General features: G+C 30.8%; 2 protein-coding genes and 1 long non-coding RNA gene across 4 annotated transcripts; 1 reads left to right on the top strand and 2 right to left on the bottom strand.

The window, feature by feature from the left end:
• Positions 1–807: 807 nt before the first annotated feature.
• LOC109604330 (uncharacterized) lies at positions 808–9,682 on the bottom strand. 2 transcript variants are annotated; one of them, XM_020020845.2, is made up of 6 exons: positions 9,595–9,682; positions 2,504–2,780; positions 1,810–2,178; positions 1,583–1,756; positions 1,325–1,527; positions 808–1,269 (listed from the first exon to the last, which is right to left on the bottom strand). In XM_020020845.2, exons 2-6 carry the CDS (start codon positions 2,639–2,641, stop codon positions 1,071–1,073), a joined length of 1,083 nt encoding a protein of 360 aa, XP_019876404.2. In that variant the 5' UTR covers positions 2,642–2,780; positions 9,595–9,682; the 3' UTR covers positions 808–1,070. The 2 variants fall into 2 exon arrangements, with proteins under 2 accessions (XP_019876404.2, XP_019876403.2); XM_020020844.2 differs by lacking the exon at positions 9,595–9,682 and having other exon boundaries at positions 2,504–3,120.
• On the top strand, positions 3,213–5,666 carry LOC109604329 (ATP-dependent RNA helicase abstrakt). The gene is made up of 9 exons (XM_020020843.2): positions 3,213–3,338; positions 3,393–3,512; positions 3,568–3,706; positions 3,762–3,897; positions 3,951–4,160; positions 4,222–4,976; positions 5,031–5,180; positions 5,237–5,419; positions 5,475–5,666. The coding sequence occupies exons 1-9, from the start codon at positions 3,318–3,320 to the stop codon at positions 5,609–5,611; spliced, it is 1,851 nt and encodes a 616-aa protein (XP_019876402.1). The 5' UTR covers positions 3,213–3,317; the 3' UTR covers positions 5,612–5,666.
• A 3,046-nt stretch (positions 9,683–12,728) lies between the features above and the next one.
• Positions 12,729–14,749, bottom strand: LOC126265616 (uncharacterized). The gene is made up of 3 exons (XR_007548119.1): positions 14,556–14,749; positions 13,065–13,468; positions 12,729–12,995 (listed from the first exon to the last, which is right to left on the bottom strand). It is a non-coding gene; the product is annotated as an uncharacterized LOC126265616 (long non-coding RNA).
• Positions 14,750–24,416: the final 9,667 nt, after the last annotated feature.

Raw genomic sequence — 24,416 nt, 5'->3', positions numbered from 1 at the left:
GTTGTATTTCACTTTAAATTTAAAGAAAACAGATTTCACAAATATTTATATTTTCATACCACTTCTCATTATCATTTAATTCGATCTGAGAGCCTTAAAGAAATACATTAATTAAAATTATTGAATAGAATCGAATGTATTAATAAAAATTTTACTAATTTTAAATTTCTTTATTAATATCTAATAAATATGTACACAATTTTATTGTATACTGGATAATAATCTAAATTTTATTTTCCCAATACTATTATTTTGAAATATAAGAATACTAATCGGCATTCAGTAAATGCTCAATACTATACTAAATAAAATTTACTCTAAATTCATTTTGGGTTACTACACATTTAATTTTATTTATTTTATGTTGTCAATAATGAATTCCTGAAAATATATTAATTATCTGCGGTTGTAAAAATGAAACTTGGTCTAACTGAAGGACAAAAAAGGAATTGGTTGTCAATAATAAGACTATTAAATAAAGAACTTGTTACCTAAAAATATAATGAACTAAAAAAGATAATATTTATCAATAATATTGGCAAACAATGAACAAGGAGTGATTTGTTTGTTAATAACATGACAAGGATGAGGAGTTTTTTGATCAATAATATAGAACTTTTGGAAAGGGAACTTATCATTCAATATTATAAAGAATAAAGAGAAAATTTATTGGCCAATAAATTGATGAAAAAAGAGGGAACTTGTTAGCTAACAATTTGTTAATGTAAGGATGAGTTTGAGATTGAGGTCTTGTACCATACCAGCTCAGAAGAACATCCATGCTTAAGCCTAAGTAAAATACAACAATGAATTGGAATATTTGCGTTTTATTTGATTGACTTATTGGTACATGACCATAAATTATAATCGACGTTTCGTTATGGTGATGTTTAAATAAATTACAAATCATCTATACAAAAAACAGCATGCATTCTATCACACAAAGTATAATTTATGTACATTATAATACAAAACAATGTTCTTAAAGATTATTACTCCCAAATGTCTTTGTATTGCTTCCTTACATTCTATATCACACAAAATATGTATTTGGTCCAAAAGTATCATTTTTACGGCGACTCCGCCTGTACGGTTTTCCCTTCCACGGTCGAATTTTGTTCTAGCTGTACGAGAAGCGCGTTTGCTTGACTCAAAGTGACAGTTTCAAACAACTCATCACTTCCGCCATATGAATAATCATCTATTTTGTATTTTATACCTAAAGCGATGTTAAGTGCGGAAGTGTCGTAGCTGTGACAGCCTGAGTACCTTAAAAATGAACGTATGATAAACATCAATTAATGAAACCCACCAATGTACAAACCTATAAAGCGGCTTCTTGTCGAATTTACAACCGGCCGATTGTGCCCCAATAGGCACGATGCAATCGGCGGTCAGGGCGCATTGCACCCACGGTAGCATCACATCAATGTGCACTGATTTTATGTTGATCAGCATCAGATAGTCCCCTTGAACCATCTGCAGGAACTGGAAGTTTTCAACGTCGGTACGAAAATATTCGAACATCTGAAAAATCATTTTTCCAGACACAAGTTTGGCTACAAACAAAAAAACTACATACCTTTTTGTGCGTGAGACTTGAGACAGGATTCTTGAGCGACATAGGCCAAGCCAGAACCCCCTGTTTGGCCACCGCGTCCTCGTACAAATTTTGAATGTGCGTCGCCGTCACGTTGCGCAACAACCTTGTGCTGGACTCCAGAAAAAATACTGCGCCAGTGCGACTCAAGGCGTCCTAGAAAACATAGTAATTAAAACTGTGCTAATGGTTATGCGTAATTTAATTACTTGGATGACGAGCGGTCGGTACGCCTTGGAATTGTGGTCGTCCACATGGGACGGAAACTGGGACAGATCGAACGGCACGATCTGACACCTGCTGCTGTTGCAATAGTTTAGGGTGGATTTTAAACTGTATTCGTCCAAACCCAAGTTGTAAACTAAAATCGTATTGTTCGGCAATACCCTGGCCACATTGTTTATTAGTCCTATTGCCTGGCTGTGCTCTCCTTCTGACACATAGGTCACTATTACTGGGAGGGACGTGTTTTTCCACACGTCTGTCGGGAAGAGTCTGGGTCTGCCCGAGAAGCCCAGAAGGCGAAGGTATTTTTCATCTGCTATCAGTTTTTTCCTCTCTACATCTATTAGGTTCTCCTGATGATGAAAAACAATACACATAATTATCTTGCTTTATTTGTTTGCAGGTGGAAAATTATCATTGTGATTTTTTTGGGGGTATTGGAAAGAGTTATCATAAAATAAATCATTTATTTATTTATACCAATAAAGTTATCAATATAGTAAATAAAATTAAAGATACTTATTCAGAGAGATCATACTCGTTCAAACAACTTTATCTTATTGTTAGTCATATATATATAACTAATTCAAGTAGCATGTGTTACTTTTATGACTCACACAATGTTAAACATGATGAATGCCATAAATTTTAATTAACCATTAATTTTTCCACACTTACATGAAAATTCTTAAGCTGCTGGTTAGTCCTAGTGACAATGTTCTGTAGGGTGTCAGGCTTGTGCTGTCCAAACAATATGAGGAATAAACTAGCAAGTACCATGCTAAATAAGAAAATCAAAAAGTTCTTCGTCCTCATTTGGCATTAAAGAGCTTGTACAGTTACACCGAAAGCAGATTGTTTACATCGCACCCGGTGGTATTCGCGCTGCGGCCGCACCAACTGCTGCTACCTCTTCTCCGTGCCGAACATATCTTAACCTGCCTTTTAGGTTTTTCTAATTAGAAACGTTCTTAGCTAATCACACAGGTTACACCTTCTAACCAAACACACAGTTATCGCACTGTTTGTTCCGTTTAGGATGCGAAAACGTCGGTGTTGTGATACTTCGTCGATACGTATTGATATTCTTGTTTCCCCCTTGGTTTAAGCTAACACGAATTTTTAAATAATAAATACCCATGAAATCTTTGATTTCTTTACGGCTGTCTGGGACGTCCGGCTCCGTTGTATTTTACATAGATATCAACATTTGTAGATTGTGTTTTAATTGGTTTATCTTATGACCCAATCACCATCACATTTGCATTAAAACGGTCACACAGATGTAAAGATAAGACAGATTATTGTAAACAGTTTTATCTGACTGAACATTACATTCAATAAGTCTGACGTTTTGAAGGAGAAGACTAACCTATTTCTTCCCAACATAACCTCCATAAATTTTTCTTTGTTTACAAACAGTATATGTAGGAAAATATTTATTAACTGCATTAATACTTTGAAAATAAACAATTTATGTGACTTCCACACAATGGGGGAACCATCAGTAAAAGTAAGTAATAAATACTATAAGAATGCATTTTTTCATGGTCTAAATAATTTTAAGCGATACAGAAAGAGTGAAACTGAAGAAAAAGAGTCAGATTCGGACGACGGTTATGTTCCATATGTCCCAATCAAAGAAAGAAAGAAACAGAAGTTAATGAAATTGGGTCGAATAGGTCAGGTTAGTTATTTCTATTCACACTCCTTCAACAATTTAATCAATGATAATATTACAGCTAAAAGAAGCAGAACAGAAGGCAAAGTCATCAAGTGAAAATGAAACCAATGATGATGAGGATGAAGATGAATTGTGGGGTCGCAAGAACAATATTTCCCTCCTGGATCAACATACAGAGCTTAAAAAGCTAGCTGAAGGTAAATCAATGTCTGAGAATTATATTGAATGCAACTAATATTTTTATTGTTACAGCTAAAAAGGTGAGTGCTGTAGAAAGACAGTTAAAGAAAGAGGAGGAAATATTGGAAATTGTGGCAGAGAAAAAAGCTTTAATGGGTGTGTCTGAACTGGCAAAGGGCATCCAATACAGTGACCCAATAAAAACAAGGTAAAGTAACACTTTTATAACCATTTCAGAATAATTAGGTAATATATTTACAGTTGGACACCACCAAGGTACATTTTACAAATGCCCCAGTCAAGACATGACAAATTAAGAACAGACCTGAGGATATTGGTGGAAGGCGACGAAATTCCACCGCCCTTAAGAACGTTTAAGGAGATGAAACTCCATGAAGGAATCATCAGTGCTTTAAAGGAAAAGCACATTAAAAAACCCACACCTATACAAATCCAAGGCATTCCTACTGTGTAAGTATATATAGGTATAGGTATATATTTTGGCTGATTTTCTCTACAAATATGTATGTAGTTTGTCAGGGAGGGATATGATAGGAATCGCGTTCACGGGCTCTGGGAAAACGCTTGTGTTCGTGCTACCTTTGGTAATGTTCTGTCTGGAGCAGGAAGTGAAAAAGCCTTTTATCAAGAATGAAGGACCATATGGATTAATAATCTGTCCGTCCCGGGAACTGGCCAAACAAACCTTCGACATCATCCTGCACTTCTGCAACAGCTTAAAGAAACACAACATGCCCGAGATTCGCAGTTGCTTAGCCATTGGTGGCGTGCCAGTTACGGAGGCGATAGAAACCATTCAAAGGGGCGTGCACATCATGGTGGCCACACCAGGAAGACTGATGGACATGTTGGAGAAAAAGATTGTGAAATTATCGGTGTGTCGTTACTTATGCATGGACGAGGCCGACAGGATGATTGACTTGGGCTTCGAAGAGGACGTGAGGACCATTTTCTCATACTTTAACGGTCAAAGACAGACGTTGTTGTTCTCGGCGACGATGCCCAAGAAGATTCAAAACTTCGCCAGATCGGCCCTGGTGAAGCCGGTTACGATTAACGTCGGAAGAGCTGGCGCCGCCTCCATGAACGTTATTCAAGAAGTCGAATACGTGAAACAGGAGGCTAAAATCGTCTATCTGCTGGAGTGCCTGCAAAAGACTGCTCCGCCAGTTCTCATTTTTGCTGAGAAAAAGCAGGACGTGGACGCGATCCACGAGTATCTGCTGCTGAAGGGAGTCGAAGCTGTGGCGATTCATGGAGGAAAAGGTATACTTTTATTTTGTATCAATTAGGTACTCAAAGCGTGTATTTGTTTCTCAGATCAGGAGGAGCGTTCTAGGTCAGTGGAGGCGTTTCGAAAACAGGAGAAAGATGTACTAGTGGCTACAGACGTGGCTTCCAAAGGTTTAGATTTTGCCGATGTTCAGCATGTCATAAACTATGATATGCCCGACGACGTAGAGAATTATGGTATGATTTTTCAAATAGATTTTTTGAGATAGTCCATTATTTGATCAATTTAATAGTTCACAGGATTGGTCGTACTGGACGATCGGCTAAACGAGGCTTGGCAACAACATTCATCAATAAATCAAATGACGAATCAGTTTTGTTGGATCTGAAACACTTACTCATGGAAGCCAAGCAAAAAGTACCCACATTCTTGGCAGAATTATGTTCAGAGAACGAAAAATACTTGGAACTTGGAGGTAATAATCAAAAGTTTATTTTATCATATGTAAAATATTTATTAATTCTTTTTAGACGAAAGAGGTTGCAGTTATTGTGGTGGTTTGGGTCACAGAATTACGGATTGTCCAAAGCTGGAAGCGTTGCAGAACAAACAGGCTTCAAATATTGGAAGGAGAGACTATTTGGCTAATACTGCAGCTGACTATTAAATGTATTTTAAATATTTTTAATTATAATAAAAAATATAAATAAATTTGATTAACATATGCTAGTCGAAATAAATTGATAGATTTCCGAGTACCTAATACATGCTTGCATAATAATTTTCCTGTTTCAAAGTCATAATTATTTTAAAACATAAATTGTTTATTTGTATTTTTATTGATTAAATATTTAAGTGTATTTGTATCTTATTAATTTTGGTAGTCAGTTTAAAATTAAATATTTTTAAATTATGAATTAAATTCCCCTATGGGGGCAAACCAACTGTCATAGACAGGAATAAACCAGGAATTGAGGACGAAGAGGATATAATTTTGGCATGTACTAATTAAAATATCAAGAATTTTAATTAAAGTAAATTTGCATAACACAATGACGTTCTTGTAGCCACACTTCCTATAATAATTTTAAAACTGAAAATATAAGGAGGTGGGTATTCTTACTCATGTGCTTCTTGAATTTAAATATGCTTTGTTTACATGTATCTTTTATATTATTACTTAGTTATTGAGGTAGAATTTAATTTTAATTAAATGTAACATTACTTTTTTGAGGTATGTTCAATTCAAATTTAAAGAAAATAGATTTTAATTAATTATATTTATTACTTTTAATTACCACTTAGTTATGATTGAATTTTTCAATATGAAACTGTTAATTAAAATAAAGCATAATACAAAAAGTTACAACAATCAGGAAAGGTTTTTCTTAAATATATATTAAATAAAAGAAATAGAAAATAAATATTTTTCTTTAAAACTTGTTTTTGATTTTCAGATAGAACAATAGGATAGGAAAATCGTATGAGAAGGTTTACAATTAAAATACAATTTTATTTACAACAATAATTATATTTAATAGATGGCAAATACTACACTTATACACACAATTAATTATTCATAATTTAGATCTCAGATTTATAAATTCGATTCTATTTATTTTGAAACATCAACATGAATCGTCTCTGAGTAAAGGCGATCCTACACTCATCTCATCCTACTATTAACAATTTAATAAAATATGAGTGTATAATGTTTGCAAATTGAGGAATTTCTCAGAGATAAAGAAGTTAATTTAATGAAAAATAAAAAAATATGCAGTGTACTTACAATTATTTAAGGTGAAAGTGAATATTTGGTTAGATTACATAAAACTATACAAAAAATAAACAATTTCTGAAAATCTCAATTTTTACTTAATAAGAAACATATTAATATGTTTACAAATTTACAAATTTAATGTAGCAATCGTACTTAAAATGATAGGTTAATAAATAATTGATAAATAAATAATTATAATTATCTTATCCTTTCCATATAGTCTTATCGTCTTTCCAATGGTTCTAGTGGTTGATCATTATACTCTAGATGCATCCATGGACATGGACAAAGAAGGAACATTTGGGAGAACTGACTATTTAATAACGCAAATTTTCATGAGAATTAAACTCAGGAAACTGTAAAACTGCTGACTCTTTAATAAGTCTTATAAGAAGATTGGAGTTCTAATTTACTTATCCACGGAGAATATCAACTATTTTCAGAGCACCCCTTCTGATCTGCCTGGTGGAGCCTAATAATAATCACGGACATAATAATCACGAACAATTTAGGTTCGATAATGAAGAAAATCTAATTGAAGTTTGTCTTTAGGAAAAATAATTATTTAGATTTTTAAAACAAAGATTTTAATAATTTAAAAACAATTCCTTCTTAATATAAAATCGGTTCTTTTAATCGAAATTTTGATTTCAGTTTTCATTTTTATAATCAATAATAATATTAATTCCTTATTATAATACTTATGACAGCCATCAAGCGTTTGTTCATGAACAATTGATGATTTGTACTATTTCTTAAACAAACGTAATATACATAAACATTATTATTTGTATTGGATACAAATACTACTCAAGATTGGAATTTTGCATTTGTTCGTGTGAGAGTGACAGAAAGAAAAATACACGTTAAAAAATGTTAGAGAAGGATGAAGATTACTACATAGTTATGCCGATCAAGTAAGCTGTGCATTTTTTTAATCTGGGTCTCAACTCGGGGCATTTAGTACATTTTGAAGCATTTCGATAAGTTGTGCAGTGACAATTATTAATCTTGTAGTTAATATTGTAAGTATATATTAATTAATTAAAAATATATAATTATACGTATAAAAATTGCGTGTTATATATAAAGATATCAATTGAAATATGCAATTAACATCTAAATGCGTTTAAAAAACAAATGTACTAACTTTGGCACAAAACTTCAACGACTTAAGGATTCTTTGTTACCAAATTTATTAAGAAATTATTATGTTCTGAACACAAATTTATAAAAACTGTTTCTAGGAACGAATGTTTTTAATCATCATCAGGCGCATGTTCCTAAACAGTTGTTGCTTTTTACCACATTTTTTTGTCAATTCAATACTATTCGACTCAAAATTCGAATTTTGCATTTGTTCGTGTAAGAGTGACAGAGAGAAAAATACATGTTAATGAATGTTAGAAAAGGATGAAGATTTCAGTAAAGTTGTGCCGATCTAGTAAGCTGTGCATTTTTTTAATCTCTGTCTCAACTCGGACCATTTAGTTCATTTTGAAGCATTTAGATAAACTGTGCAGTGACAATTATTAAGCTTGTGGTTAATATTGCAAGTATATATTAATTAATTAAAAATATATGATTCAAATCAATTGAAATATGCAATTGTAACGTTACCTATGCATTTCAAAATTTGGAACTGCTGTAAGTAACTCTTAAATACAAATTAATGTGTAAATGCGTTTAAAAAACAAATGTACTAACTTTGGCACAAATACTTCGACGGCTTATGGATTCTTTTTTACCAATTTTGTTAAGAAATTATTGTGTCTGAACTGAGACAAAATTATTAGAACTGTTTCTATGAACGAATATTTCTAATCATCAAGCGCTTGTTCGTGATCACGTAATACATGTTAATGTTAATGAATGTTAGAGTAGGATTAAGATGGTGACAGAGTTGTGCTGATCAAGTAAGCATTTTTTTTATAATCTCGGGCCCAACTTGGGGTATTTAGTTATTTTTGAAACATTTTGAAAAGGTATGCAATGACAATTATTATTATTAAACAATAATATATTATATATTAATATAAATGAATATAATAATATATAATTATTATCAGTAATAAAATAATATAAAAATAAAAATTCACACTTTTATTTAATCATCATCAAGACATCTCTCACATTCATATTGATTTTTTTATCATTTGTTGCAATTTCCGCAAACTCAGTTCATGCAATTAATGCACTGAATCCACATTTTTTTGTCAATTTAACAGAGAATATTGTGTATCTGAAGTTATAACTTCAGCAACTTTTACAACTCTCCTTTAAGGATAAGTGGTTCCTTTTTTAAATCTTAAAAACCAGTCTTCTCCAGGTACTCCATCTTTAGAGGGAGTTTGCAAGTCATTTTCTTTGACAAATTGTTGAACAAGCAACAACATTTATTTTCTTGACAATCCAAATCCACATCCAAGGTTAACAGTCCATCGGAAAGACTTTTTTCATTTTCACATGAATGTGTGTTTTTTCCTCTGGATTCACTTTCTTATCCACTTTTTTCTCGGATTCAGTCACTAATTGTATTTTTGGATATTTTATGGTGCTTACTAGCTTTATAAATTCATACGGCCAGCTTTAATTTCTGCCAGTGTTTCAGCCAACATTTTTTTTGTATAGTGCGGTATTGTATTCTTTTCATAATTTAGAACCATCGTGGGGTTGCAAAAGTATTATCAATAAAAAAAATTCAAAATTAAATGACTATCAAGAAGGACATTTAATAAAACAATCGAGTAAGTAAGAATATAGTGCGGTTTTACCCCGAATTTGCCCCAAATATTTCCTAAGTGAGGTTACTATTATTTTAACAAAAAAAGAAATACCATATATATTTTATTACCATAAAGGAAACTTACCTTATTATCCGTTATACCTATCGAAGATAAACACATAGATTTGACTATTGCCTAAATTATCGTTTTATAATGCTTAACTCAATCTTTGCTTTGCACCTGAAAACACCATGCACTTTATCGAATGAAGATTTTTACCATTGTACCAATGCAACGTTTATTCGAATAAATAAGGGCTTAATGCGGACTTGTCCCCTGTACAAATTTACCTCAATGCACTTTACATTGAATTTATTTGATTGATAAGTTAAGTTGGAAACTGATGCTCGTAATAAGCTGAATTAAAAAGTCGTGGTTTTTGCTTTTAAAAAACACAGGTTCTCCTCTCTTATTGGGACATTTGTTACTTGTTTCAATTACTTTTTTATATACGCATTTTAAATCATATAAAAATTTTTACTTTTTATGGGTATCTTGTTTATGATCCTTTTTTATTATTATAGGACGTACCAAAGCCAATGTTTTAACCATTAAAATAAAATTTATAAAAAATTATTAAAAATATGTAATGCTTTACTTAGATAAGCAAAGAGAAAACGATATTCAGTTCCCTCATGCAATTGGCTTCTGGTTGGACGCTGAAAAAAGATGCGCAAAAAGTTACTAAGAACACATTTATATTATGATAATCAATCACTGATATCACTGGGAAAACAATAAAGGAACAGAGGTAATAGTGATTTTCATGTAAATAGTAATTTTAATTGATTATTTGTGAATAATTTCAGGTGGATCCTGAACAAGACCAGTTAGCCAAACAACCTGGCATCGCAAAGTAAGTTCGAAAAAGATTCATAAAAAGTTTACGTGAAGTCCACGGACGCATCTAAATTATGATGATCAATTACTGGCATCGTTGGAAAAACAATAAAGGAACAAAGATAGAATATTAATGGTAATAAATAATAATATTGATATTCAAGTAAACAGTAATTTTAATTGATTATTTGTGAATAATTTCAGGTGGGTCCTGAACAAGACCAGTTAGCCAAACAACTGGCATCGCAAAGTAAGTTTTTCTACATGTTTTGTTACCGTAAAATGTTGATTAATCTATTGAAGCAATATTTTTTTCTAATTTTACACTACCTACCGTTAGGGATATAAATAAGTAATCGGCCCTAAATGTTTAAACCAGCAAAAGGACATTTTTTAAAATAACTTCGCTTGGATAAGTAAAGAGAAAACGATTTTCTGTGCCCCATGCAATTGGGTTATGACCCGGAGTCTTGGTCATAGAACTATTAAGCTCTACTAGGCAGCTTTGCGGCAGCAGTGCGTCAAACCTGACATTGAAGAGGTCCACTGAAAATAGTTGATACTTTACTTGTATAAGTGGAGTCGCGATTCCAAAATGTGCACTTTAATATTGAGCTGGATTCTCAATCTTGTTATTAGTCATCTTAAAGGATAAGTAGTTTTGCAGTTTCGGAAATTGAGTTTGTTGCTCATAAAAATTTGCGTTGTTAAATGTTCTTTCTTTAGAGAAGATTTTCTATTTGTATTCTCGCTGATACTAACAAGAGGCGCAAGTCCATGGTCGCATCTAGAGTATGTCTACCCACGACTGACACCACTGTGGTGTCAATAATTTTTAATGTAATTTAATAGTTAATAGTTTATAGTAATTTAATAGTATTTAATAGTATATTGTTTTGAAATTAAAATAAATACTCTTCGAAATTTGCGTTCTTAAATACTTATCTTCAATATTTCTTCTTTAGTTAATACATTTATAAAAAGTTTTTTGATGTATTTATAGTTGTTTATGTTTAAGTAGATTGTAACTTAGTATAGGAACTGTATTTACCTTGCTATAAATATAATATTGTTTTATCTATATGTTTATAATGTAATTTAATAGTATGTTAAATATTTTCAATAAATTTAAACAATATCCAATTAAATGTATAATACTTTGGGTGTTGTAAGAGACAATCATTAAGATATATAAGATTCTTATTGTTTTAACAATCAAAGGAAGCATCATTTAATAAACACACATAAAAGTGTTTCACTAAAAGTTTTTTGAAAATCGCGAGTCTAACATCGCATAAACTTTTCGGTTTTCACTGGGTTTTTGAATCGGAACGCAACTGCCGTGGACGGGAATCCCACTTTGTTGTTGAAATATAATTTGATATTTGAAAACATTTATTCTAATTATAAAATATATGACAAATCAATTTCGTCCAATAAAAGTCAAAAAGTTAATGAAATTGTTATTTTATATTAATTGCTTTAATATTATTAGCCTATTTTACCTGTTTAATGATAATAACCAAAATATCTAAAGTACTAATCGACAAATTTTAAATAAATAATCATTTTTATCCTAATTCAGAACATTATAAACCATCAAAATACAGCAATTTTAATGTAAACTAAGAGAATTTACAAATTTATATACCTATTTAATTATAATTAACAAAAAAGCAACATAAGCAACTACATTATTATAATATTAAATTGAACGTTTGCTTATTTTTAACAATTTTGATCATAATCTAAATGAATTTATAAATTTGAACATTATTAACAAATTGAAATTGAAAGGTTAATATTGTAAAGACGATTATAATATTGTAAAATACCCAACATTATATTCGTCTTTATGTTAAATCAAGAGAAATAGAAAATAAATATGTTCTACTCCCGCTTGTTTCTGCATTTCGTGCGTCATCAGATAGGATATAATTCAAAATTGTGTCTTTGCTGTAGAAGTAAAATTTTGAAAATCAAGCCTTACATTTTAAAAATACAATTTTGGGTTAGTGATTTGTAGGCGAGATTGTCGCTGCTTTTACGGCGAAAACTATTCAATTCAAACACACTAATCCTAGCTGAGTAAATGCAGCCCTACATTAAATTACAATTTACTAAATTCTAAATTTGTTAGTTATTTGTAAATAAATTAAAACTATTAATTATTATTAATTCCTGCAAATAAAAAAATAATTCAAATATGAACAAAATGGAATTTGTTGGTCAATAATATGACGAACAGAAGGGAATTTGTTGGTCAATAATTGACGAACAAAAAGGGAATTTTGTTCAATGTGATGAAAATAAAACAAACTAAATTTGGGCCTTATTAGTTTTATTTAAAAGACATATAAATGAATACAATATTCCTGAAAATCATACCCAATAAACATTTGACACAACTGTATCATTAATTTATTTGAGCTGAAAAGAATGTCTGATTAGATTGGACAATCAAAATAAAAATAAACCATTGGTGAAAATCATAAAAGATATCTTTCTTACATCTTTCAAAAATATATTTAAATATATAAATCAAAAGATGATGATGCAAGAAAATTTTGAATTAAAATCAATATGTTCAAAAACTTATTTTGCGTTGTCAATTGTTAGGTTAACTAGTCTAGTTCAGGACCTACCTGAAATTAATAAAAAAACTTTCAATGAATATAATTGTTTCATTGATAATTAAAATTATGATTTATTACCTCTAATGCCCTTTCCCCGTTGCCTTATCGTTTTTCCAATGGTTGGTTGGATCATCAAAGTTTAAATGTGAGCATGTCTCGACGATCAACGAAGAAATTAACAAAAAATCTTTTTTGTTTTAACCAGAAAAAGAACTATTTAAAAACTCTAATATTGATGATACCATGCATTTATTCTAATCTACTAATCTATACTATACTTATCCATGCTAAGTTTTATGCATACATTTATACTTAAATGAGGTATACTCACTCTACTTAATCCAAGTAATGTTGATTTATTGCCATGATTTTATCATTTCCAGCATGCATTCATTCTTAGAAACTATCCATGCAAAGTTTTATCCATACATTTATTCTTAATTGATTGATACTCCACTTAATCCAAGTAGAGTTGATTTATTCTGAAATATTGTCATTTAAAGCATGCACTTATTCTTATAAACTATTCATGCAATGTTTTATCCAGGCATTTATTCTTAATTGATAGAAACTCCACTTAATCCAAGTAGAGTTGATTTATTCTGAAATATTGTCATTTAAAGCATGCACTTATTCTTATAAACTATTCACGCAATGTTTTATCCAGGCATTTATTTTTAAGTGATAGAAACTCCACTTAATCCAAGTAGAGTTGATTTATCCTGAAATATTGTCATTTAATGCATGCATTTATTCTTACAAACTATCCATGCAAAGTTTTATCCACGCATTTATTCTTAATTGATAGAAACTCCACTTAATCCAAGTAGAGTTGATTTATTCTGAAATATTGTCATTTAAAGCATGCACTTATTCTTATAAACTATTCATGCAATGTTTTATCCAGGCATTTATTTTTAAGTGATAGAAACTCCACTTAATCCAAGTAGAGTTGATTTATTCTTAAATAATGTCATTTAAAGCATGCATTTATTCTTATAAACTATTCATGCAAAGTTTTATCCACGCATTTATTCTTAATTGATAGAAACTCCACTTAATCCAAGTAGAGTTGATTTATTCTGAAATATTGTCATTTAAAGCATGCATTTATTCTTATAAACTATTCATGCAATGTTTTATCCATGCATTTATTTTTAAGTGATAGAAACTCCACTTAATCCAAGTAGAGTTGATTTATTCTGAAATATTGTCATTTAAAGCATGCATTTATTCTTATAAACTATTCATGCAAAGTTTTATCCATGCATTTATTTTTAATTGATAGAAACTCCACTTAATCCAAGTAGTGTTGATTTATTCTGAAATATTGACATTTAAAGCATGCATTTATTCTTATAAACTATTCATGCATTTATTTTTAATTGATTGATACTCTACTTAATCCTTACATAACCGACATTATAAAGAAATTTATATTTCTTGTAGTAATTGGTATAAAATAATTTCAAAATATAATTGTAATAAGAGAATAACATTAATGTGCCGTTCAAATAAAATAATTGAATAACTCCGTAAACAATTGATTTGTAAGAAAAAAGCACCTACCTTGCAATCTATGATCGTATCCAGTATATCCAATAGGGCACTAATCACAACACTAATTGAACACACGAGTCACAACACTAAACCGAACTGCACTACTGAATTAACTTGGAGGGTATGGTGGCACGGAACAACACCCCAGCCCACCCAACCGATCAATACGTAGATCGATAACAGACTGACTGGTGTGACTCACGCGGCGTGTAATGGCGGCTAATGGCGGCGACTCATCTCTTGCTTCTGATTGGTCGACGTAGAGGTTATGTTAAATCATGCGTATCGAGAACTTTCTCAACCGAATTGAAAATTTTCCTATATAATATTTGAATATTTCTTTGATATCTTTAATATCTAATTAAAATTTCATTGTTAAATAAATTTAGAAAATATTAATTAATTTGGTAAATTTATAAAGGGGAATAATTTTTATAAAAAATAAATATATAAAAATAATACATTAATATAACATTAACAAAAAAATATATTTTATAATAAAAAACAACACAGTTAAAAGAAAAAATCTATTCCAGTGGATGTTGCTCACTTATACAATTTAAAATGCTTATAAAACACATTGTGATTTTTATATTTATTTCTCCATATAAATAAATAAATAAATAAATAAATAAATAAATAAATGATATTTATCAATAAATTGGAAATAAGTTAAAAAAGAATAAAAGTACATTATTAAATAAATACAATACGATTGTCTATATAGAAAAATAAATTAAGATCATGTTTTTAACAACGCATGCGCTAGAAAATGTTCCTTAAATTTGCGGATTGTTGTATTTTCTTTGTTTATTATTATTTACTTTCAATTGATATGCATTTGTTGTTTATAAATGATCAATTATAAAATTAAATTAACTTTAACAATATTTTATATTAATTATAATGATTATAATACCATATAAACAATTATTTATTATAAAACAATAGGTGATATTTGTTTAAAATTCAAATATTGTACAGGAAAATTTTCAATTCGGTTGGAAACGTTCTCGATACGCATGACTTAACAAACACTCGGGGTCGACCAATCAGACGCAAGGGATATGTCGCCGATATTAGCCGACATTAGCCGACATTACCCGCTATATAAGACGCCCTCGTGAGTCACACCAGTCAGTCTGTTATCGACCTCTGTATAGACAGGTCGGGGGAGCTGGGGTGGTGGTTAGCGCTACCATACATGCATGAATAGTTTATAAGAATCAATGCATGATTTAAATGACAATATTTCAGAATAAATCAACTCTACTTGGATTAAGTGGAGTTTCTTCTATCAATTAGAAATAAGTGCATGGATAAAACTTTGCATGAATAGTATATAAGAATCAATGCATGATTTAAATGACAATATTTCAGAATAAATCAACTCTACTTGGATTAAGTGGAGTTTCTTCTATCAATTAGAAATAAGTGCATGGATAAAACTTTGCATGAATAGTTTATAAGAATCAATGCATGATTTAAATGACAATATTTCAGAATAAATCAACTCTACTTAGATTAAGTGGAGTTTCTATCAATTAGAAGTAAGTGCATGGATAAAACTTTGCATGAATAGTTTATAAGAATCAATGCATTATTTAAATGACAATATTTCAGAATAAATCAACTCTACTTGGATTAAGTGGAGTTACTATCAATTAGAAGTAAGTGCATGGATAAAACTTTGCATGAATAGTTTATAAGAATCAATGCATGATTTAAATGACAATATTTCAGAATAAATCAACTCTACTTGGATTAAGTGGAGTTTCTTCTATCAATTAGAAATAAGTGCATGGATAAAACTTTGCATGAATAGTTTATAAGAATCAATGCATGATTTAAATGACAATATTTCAGAATAAATCAACTCTACTTAGATTAAGTGGAGTTTCTATCAATTAGAAGTAAGTGCATGGATAAAACTTTGCATGAATAGTTTATAAGAATCAATGCATGATTTAAATGACAATATTTCAGAATAAATCAACTCTACTTGGATTAAGTGGAGTTACTATCAATTAGAAGTAAGTGCATGGATAAAACTTTGCATGAATAGTTTATAAGAATCAATGCATGCTTTAAATGACAATATTTCAGAATAAATCAACTCTACTTGGATTAAGTGGAGTATCAATGCATGCTTTAAATGACAATATTTCAAGATAAATCAACTCTACTTGGATTAAGTGGAGTATCAATGCATGCTTTAAATGACAATATTTCAAGATAAATCAGCTCTACTTGGATTAAGTGGAGGATCAATCGATTGGAAATAAATGCATGGATAAATCTTTGCATGAATAGTTTATAAAAATAAATGCATGCTTTAAATGACAATATTTCAGAATAAATCAACTCTACTTGGATTAAGTGGAGTTTCTATCAATTAAGAATAAATGCGTGGATAAAACTTTGCATGAATAGTTTATAAAAATAAATGCATGCTTTAAATGACAATATTTCAGAATAAATCAACTCTACTTGGATTAAGTGGAGGATCAATCGATTGAAAATAAATGCATGGATAAATCTTTGCATGAATAGTTTATAAGGATAAATCCATGCTTTAAATGACAATATTTCAGAATAAATCAAATATACTTGGATCTACTGGAGTTTCTATCAATTAAAAATTTATGTAACTTTTATTTTCGAAAAACACGATTGATTTTTTAAAAAGACATAGAGTGAATTTACAATGGAAAAAATGTTAATATATAAACTTTATTCTGCTGATCAAGCGGTCTCGGGTTTCCTTTGGAGTCATCGTATTGTGCGATGTAATACCTCCCATCGTAGTCCTTCAACTCCGGTGAAGGTTAAATTTTGGCGTCGCCGACGTTGAATTGGGGTGAATGGACGTTGTTGCTGGTCTCCTCTGGATCGGTTGATCTTCTTTTGAAATATTTTATTATTATGAAAACTCATACACCTAGAAGCAAAACGTATAAAAAGGTGGTTCCGGATAGTTGGTAAATGTCGAGCGTTTGAATACTTTCTGGTTCTATTTGTTGTATGTTGTTTGACAATTTTGTGAATTCTAGTTGTTTTAAGTTAATTTGGGGAAGTTTGTCCTTCTCTGTGATGAGTGGTTGTAGGTTAGTGGGTTCCAATAACAAAGGTTTTCCCAGATAGGTGTCGTTGAATATTAATGGTTGTTCATTAATAAATAGGTCGCAACTGTTCTGATTTTTAAAAAGGAATGTTCCTTGTATTTTTCTTCGCGACAACTTTTCTAAGCAATGTAGTTTAAACAGTACGGTGTTAGGAAAAACTCCCAGGTACTGGTTTATTTCAGGAATAAACTCCAGAGTTTCTTGCTTCTTTAACTGGGTATATGGGCAATTATCAAAATTATTACTTTTCAAAATTTCGGATTGACAGGTGGTATTTATATTACTTGTAAAATGCTTACGGCACAAATACTGGTTATCAATGTGATCACAGATACTAGAGAGGGGTGTTAAATCAGAATCTGATTTTAAGATATATTTTGAAGGAGGGATGATTGTTTGAAATTTTCAATTTGGAATAGGCACAAAGTAATAAAGCTGATATGGGGTAGTACTAAAAAGAGGTAACGTAAGAAAATATAATATTTCTGTTTTATGAATCAAACATTTTGGTTTAATAATTAATTGATAGTTATGAATATTTTGGCTCAACGATAAAAAGGGTAGTTTATTAGGGTAATACGATGCGATTCCGTTGAGTTCTTTAATAAGTTCAACTTTCGAAATTATGCTTGGGTGAATAGAATTGAGATTACAAAAAGATAAAGAATTCTCGATATCCTGAAATATATTCAAAACAATGTTAAATAACTGAATAAGCTAATTTAGTGTATTTCCTGCCCATAAAACATCTATATGTTCCTGGGAACCATTTAATAATTTTTGTATCAAAGATATATTTTTTACAATAGACTTTTCATTATGTTGAATGTCTTCAACAGTCCGGTTGAACTTACGAATGATTTCAATGTTGACTGAAAATTGGTTATTAATTTGGCGTACTATATTTTCTTGGTTTTGTTTTATGCGATCGACAATATTTGTTATTCTTCGGTTATCTTCTGCATCCATATTTCCAGTAATTTGTTTTATTATAGTTCCTAGTCCGTTTACTAGGCCTCTTTTAGTTCTATCTGAGTTTTTAAATAGGAGAAACTTTAGTGTAATTTTCGAGTGTATTTTTGTATCTAGTACTATTATTGATTAACATTTCTGTTTCTTCATAATAATTCACTAATTTTTTGTAATTTGCTATGATTATAGAAGTATCATAATAATGTAGAAAAGTGTGAGAAAAGTTTTGCAACTTGGCTGTTCCTAAATTTATTGAGAGTATACCGGGGTTATCACTTATATCTGTTTCTGCCATTATGGTTGTCCATTGGACGATGACGGACCTGCAATCGGAAATGTTTCATCTTTAGTTTACATTTTCTAAATGTAGTTTGTTAAATTTCCTTCCCGTTTTGTTTTTAGGAATTTCTGGTTTAAATGTTTTCCTTTTTTCATCGATTTCTAAGACCTTTTCCTTTTTATATTTATTTCTTTGTTTAGATCTAAAATTGCTTTTTACAAAGACCGTTTCGGGGATTTCGGGTGGATCTTCGCGAGTCTCGTTTAATTTATTAATAATTTTAGTTTTATTCATTAAAAGTCGTTCGTTTACGATTTCGTATAGAGCGACCAATTTTTCTTTATGGTTTTGAACAAAATTGTTGAGAATAGTGGTTTCTAAATTAATATCTAAAGGTTTTTGCATATCGTAATTTAGGATTTCGAATGGTGTTAACTTGGTTGTACTATGAACTGAACTATTGTATGCTATGGTTCCTAGAAGAGGTTTAACCTTTAGAGAATCATCTGAAAATTCTGGTCTATTGTTTAATATGTTCAGATGATCCAGAAAGGTGGAATGGAATCTCTCTATTAAGCCATACTTGCGGGATGATGTGGACTGCAAAAATGTATTTTTATCTTATGTAAAACAAGGAATTCAGAGATAAGTCCGTTGTCGAATTCAGGGCCGTTATCTGATACTATCATGGTGAGTGTTGAATGATGTGAAAAGAAACTTAATAGTTTTTCCATTATCTCTATTGCTTGAGATGTTCCCAAGTAATATACTTGTGCGTATTTACTAAATGCATCAATTATTGTAAGAAATTTATAGTGTTCGTATTTGAGAACATCTATGTGCACAATTTCAAATGGTTTCGTAGGTGTGGGGGTAATATTAAATTTTAATTTCAATGGTTTTCTATCGTGTTTAACAAGCTTGCAAGTTTCACAATTATTTATGTAATTTTTGACAGACTTTTGCAAATTGGGCCAATAATAACGTGATGAGAGTTTTAGAATAGTTTCAGTGATACCGCGATGGTTGCATTTTCCTTCGTGATAATTTTTCAACAAATTTTGTTGGTCATCGATTGTTTAGTTAGTTAGGATTTTGTTACATTTTCTGAATTTGAGATTTTTGTTAAAGTTTTGTGCTAGGATTGAACAGAATTGTTCATACAAAGTATCGTTGTCAAAGTAGCAATAATAATTAATTTTTGGAGCAACATATTCTTTAATGAATTTATTAAAATCGCTTAGATAATTAGTTTTTGAAATTTGAACTGTAATTCTTTGTTTTGTGTTATCGAATAGTCGCATAATAGTAGCTAATTTTGGTCTTGTTTTGACGGACATAAAATAGATTTGATTTGATACCACCTTAAGGGGTTCTTCGGAAATTGGCACTTCGCAAATAGGATTTTCGATGTTTGTGTGGATTGTGTCATTGTCTTCCTCCATTTGCTGTTCGTTATCAGGAGCTCCTTGAACGATTAAAGAAACGTTGTTATCAGTTTGGGGTTCTGTAGTACTTCCAGTGAGATTTTCATTAAACTCTTGCATGTATTGAAAAATGGGGTTCGATTCTGAATTTGTCTCAAGAATGTTTAAATTAGGTGGTCGAGAAAGTGCGTCTGCATTGGAATTTAATTTGCCCTTCTTATAAACGATTACATAATCGAATTCTTCTAGGCGTAAATGCCATCGCACTAATTTTGAATTTGGTTCTTTCAATGAAAATAACCATTGTAAAGGTTTATGGTCTGTTACTATAGTAAACTTTCGTCCAGATAAATACGGCCGAAAATATTTTGTAGCCCATACCATTGATAACAACTCTTTTTCGATGGTGCTGTAATTTATTTCGTGTTCATTTAGTGTTCTGGATGCGTATGTGATAGGTAAGTAGGATCCGATTTTTTCTTGACTTAGGACCGCGCCTATTGCATAATTTGAAGCATCGGTAGTTAAAATGAATGGTTCTTCAAAGTTCGGATATTGAAGTATTGGATCATTGGTCAATAGTTTCTTACAAAAGTTTATACAATTAATATAATTTTGATCTTTAACGTTTATGTCATTACCTTGTTTCGAACAGTTTGTGAGGAGTTTAGTTATTTTGGCAAATTTTTTTATGAATTTTCGGTAATATCCGAGTAATCCTAAAAATCCTTTTAATTGTTTGGTAGTTTTTGGAATTGAATATTCGGTTATTGCAATGATTTTATTGGGGTTTGGTTTAATTCCTTTCGTAGTTACTACATGACCTAAATATTTTACTTCTTTACATAAAAATTCACTGTTATCTAATTGAATTTTAAAATTATGCTTCCTGAGGCGATCAAAAACTAATTTTAATTTGTCTAAATGTTCCTGAAGGGAAGTAGAATATATTATGATATCATCTAAGTATACGAAACATATTTCGTTCTGTATTCCTCTTAAAATGTTGTCCATGACTGATTGAAAGGTGCGTTTTTAAGACCGAATGGCATTCTTACGAATTCATAATGGCCATTTTCCACTGTAAAAGCGGTTTTATTTTGTATCTCTGGGGTCGACTTCGATTTGGTGGAACCCAGAAGCAAGATCTAGTGTTGTAAAATATTGCCTAGTTTGTCTAAAATATCGGTAATATTGGGAAGAGGATATTTATTATCGATAGTTTGTTCGTTAAGTTTGCGGTAGTCTACAACCATACGCCATTTTATTTTTCCTGGAGCATCTTTCTTTTTAGGTACAACCCAAATAGGGGATGACCACGGAGATTCTGATGGTTTGATAATCCCTTGTTCTAGCATATTTCTAACTTGGCTTTGTACCTCTTGTCTATGAATCTGGGGATATCTACAGGTTTTTGTATTGATAGGGGTTTCATTTTTTAATTTTATTCTATGTTTTACTGTATTGATAAAAGTTAATTTGTTAGAGTCAAAGTGGAATATGTCTGAGTATGATTTTAAGAGTTTTATAATTTCTGTTTTTTTCCTCTTTATTCATGTGATTTAATCTGACTTTATTTAAATCGAACTCAAATTTCTTTACGTTGAAATTATTTAGATTTTGTTCAAAATCGGGAGGGTTAATATCAAATTCCGAATTTGGGATAACTTCGATTGGATCAGATAGATTGACGGAAATAGTGTCTTCCGAAGCGTTTAAAGCTGTTGTAAACGCTTCACTATTTTTGATATTAATTAAACTTTCAGGGATCTCGACATTGTGAATTTTTTGATGGGGTAAAATTGCAATACCGTCTTTATCATTTTTTACACGTACTTTAACCACATTAACTGATCTGGGATCGAGAATGGTATGAGTTTTAGATTGTTCGAGACCTTCCAATCTAATGTTAATTTTTGTATTAGGTAGTTCTAATTTCCTGGCAGGTATGTTGATCTTTGCGTTTAGCAATATGAGATTATCTAACCCTAGTAGGCAATCAAAAATTTTATGAAATTTAAAAAGGTGAAATTTAAAGGATTTATTTTTGGTTTTAAAAATTTCTGGCACGGTCATAGTCATGCTGAAGTGTTCATGACTGGTGCCATGAGCCGTTGAGATTGTGTATGGGTCGTTCTTTATGTGTTCAGAAAAGTAATGTTTCGCAATCTCAGGGTTGATGAAAGATTTAGAAGATCCAGTATCGATTAAGCATTTTAAGTTTACATTTCCCACTGGTATAGATATGTAGGGTAATAAAGGTTTTGAGAATTCCGTGTTTAGTAATAATAAGTGACTGGTTCCGAGGCTTCGAACTCTAAAAAATTCTGTTCATCGGTAGACTGTTCGTTCGATTTATGGAATTCTTCAGATAGGTCAGTTTCTAGGATTTCGGTATCCGTCTCCTCCTCATTACTTTGATCTTCAGAAGTATTTATATTGTGTAACTCTTCAGGAGGATTTCGATTTTTTTGTCGGAAGTTGTTATGAGGGTTATTATTTTTTGTGAATCTGGTTGACTGTACAACACTCATTGGTGTTGGTTTGTACATTTGCTGGAAATTCGGATTAGGTCTAAATACATTAGATTGGTTTTAAGTATTTTTGTATACGATGGGCAAAGGATTTTGTTTTGGGAAATTTTGTTGTTTTATGTTAGCAGGTTAATTTTGAATTAAGCGTTAATTTGCTTATTTGTTTAATAATTTCTTCAGAAAGCGAATCGTTTTTTGTATTAATCCTAGTAGAGCCAATTTTATCGATGCCTAAGTTTTTGAAAGCAAGTTTTCGTGCCTCGTGGTTTTTAGGTAATCGAATTTTAAAATTATAGTCGGATGTAGTTTCCGATTCCGAATCGCTACCACTAACTGACATCTATGACTTACCAGTACAAAAGTCGCCACATTAAGCCTGAGGTTCTGCCGATTTTCCTTTGACTGTCTGAATTTCCCAGCTGCTGTGGAGTCGTCGTAGTTTTTCAGGAGCTTCACTGAGTGAAAGTCAATTCCAACCGAATGTTCACTACTCGAAGACCTCGTAAGTTCTTGTGTTGCAAAGCTTTGAAAAGCACCGTTTTGTTACGTGAAAGTCCACGGTGGGTTCACTCGCGAAACCAGATTTTCGGGTTCAAAATAATATTGAAAGTCCACGATTTTGAGGTTTCCAAAACGTTAACACATCCTACCGACTGCGCCACTTTTATTTTCGAAAAACACGATTGACTTTTTAAAAAGACTTTATTTAACAATGGCAAAACAGAGTGAATTTACAACGGAAAAAATGTTATTATATAAACTTTATTCTGCTGATCAAGCGGTCTCGGGTTTCCTTTGGAGTCATCGTATTGTGCGATGTAATTTGTATGGATAAAACCTTGCATGAATAGTTTATAAGAATAAATGCATGCTTTAAATGACAATATTTCAGATTAAATCAACTCTACTTGGATTAAGTGGAGTTTCTATCAATTAAAAATAAATGTATGGATAAAACTTTGCCTGAATAGTTTATAAGTTATAAGTTTATATGCTTTAAATGACAATATTTCAGAATAAGACAACTCTACTTGGATTAAGTGGAGTTTCTATCACTTAAAAATAAATGCATGGATAAAACATTGCATGAATAGTTTATAAGAATAAATGCATTCTTTAAATGACAATATTTCAGAATAAATCAACTCTACTTGGATTAAGTGGAGTATCAATGCATGCTTTAAATGACAATATTTCAAGATAAATCAACTCTACTTGGATTAAGTGGAGGATCAATCGATTGGAAATAAATGCATGGATAAATCTTTACATGAATAGTTTATAAAAATAAATACATGCTTTAAATGACAATATTTCAGAATAAATCAACTCTACTTGCATTAAGTGAAGTTTCTATTAATTAAGAATAAATGCGTGGATAAAATTTTCCATGAATAGTTTATAAGAATAAATGCATGCTTTAAATGACATTATTTCAGAGTAAATCAACTCTACTTGGATTAAGTGGGGTATGAACCAATTAAAAATAAATGCACGAATAAAACTTTGGATGAATAGTTTATAAAAATCAA

The sequence above is a fragment of the Aethina tumida genome, chromosome 5 (genome assembly GCF_024364675.1).
Source record: "Aethina tumida isolate Nest 87 chromosome 5, icAetTumi1.1, whole genome shotgun sequence".
NCBI lineage: Eukaryota > Metazoa > Arthropoda > Insecta > Coleoptera > Nitidulidae > Aethina > Aethina tumida.
This window is presented reverse-complemented; position numbering and strand designations above follow the sequence as displayed.

Bases quoted from the DNA above. Each gene is read 5' to 3' on its own strand.
- LOC109604330 (XM_020020845.2), bottom strand. From the start codon at position 2,641: ATGAGGACGAAGAACTTTTTGATTTTCTTATTTAGCATGGTACTTGCT. The intron at 1,528-1,582 runs GTATGTAGTTTT...ATGATTTTTCAG, and splicing joins CAAGTCTCACGCACAAAAAG to ATGTTCGAATATTTTCGTAC. The intron at 1,270-1,324 runs GTTTGTACATTG...TTCATTTTTAAG, and splicing joins GACAAGAAGCCGCTTTATAG to GTACTCAGGCTGTCACAGCT.
- LOC109604329 (XM_020020843.2), top strand. From the start codon at position 3,318: ATGGGGGAACCATCAGTAAAA. The intron at 3,339-3,392 runs GTAAGTAATAAA...AATAATTTTAAG, and splicing joins TGGGGGAACCATCAGTAAAA to CGATACAGAAAGAGTGAAAC. The intron at 3,707-3,761 runs GTAAATCAATGT...TTATTGTTACAG, and splicing joins GCTTAAAAAGCTAGCTGAAG to CTAAAAAGGTGAGTGCTGTA.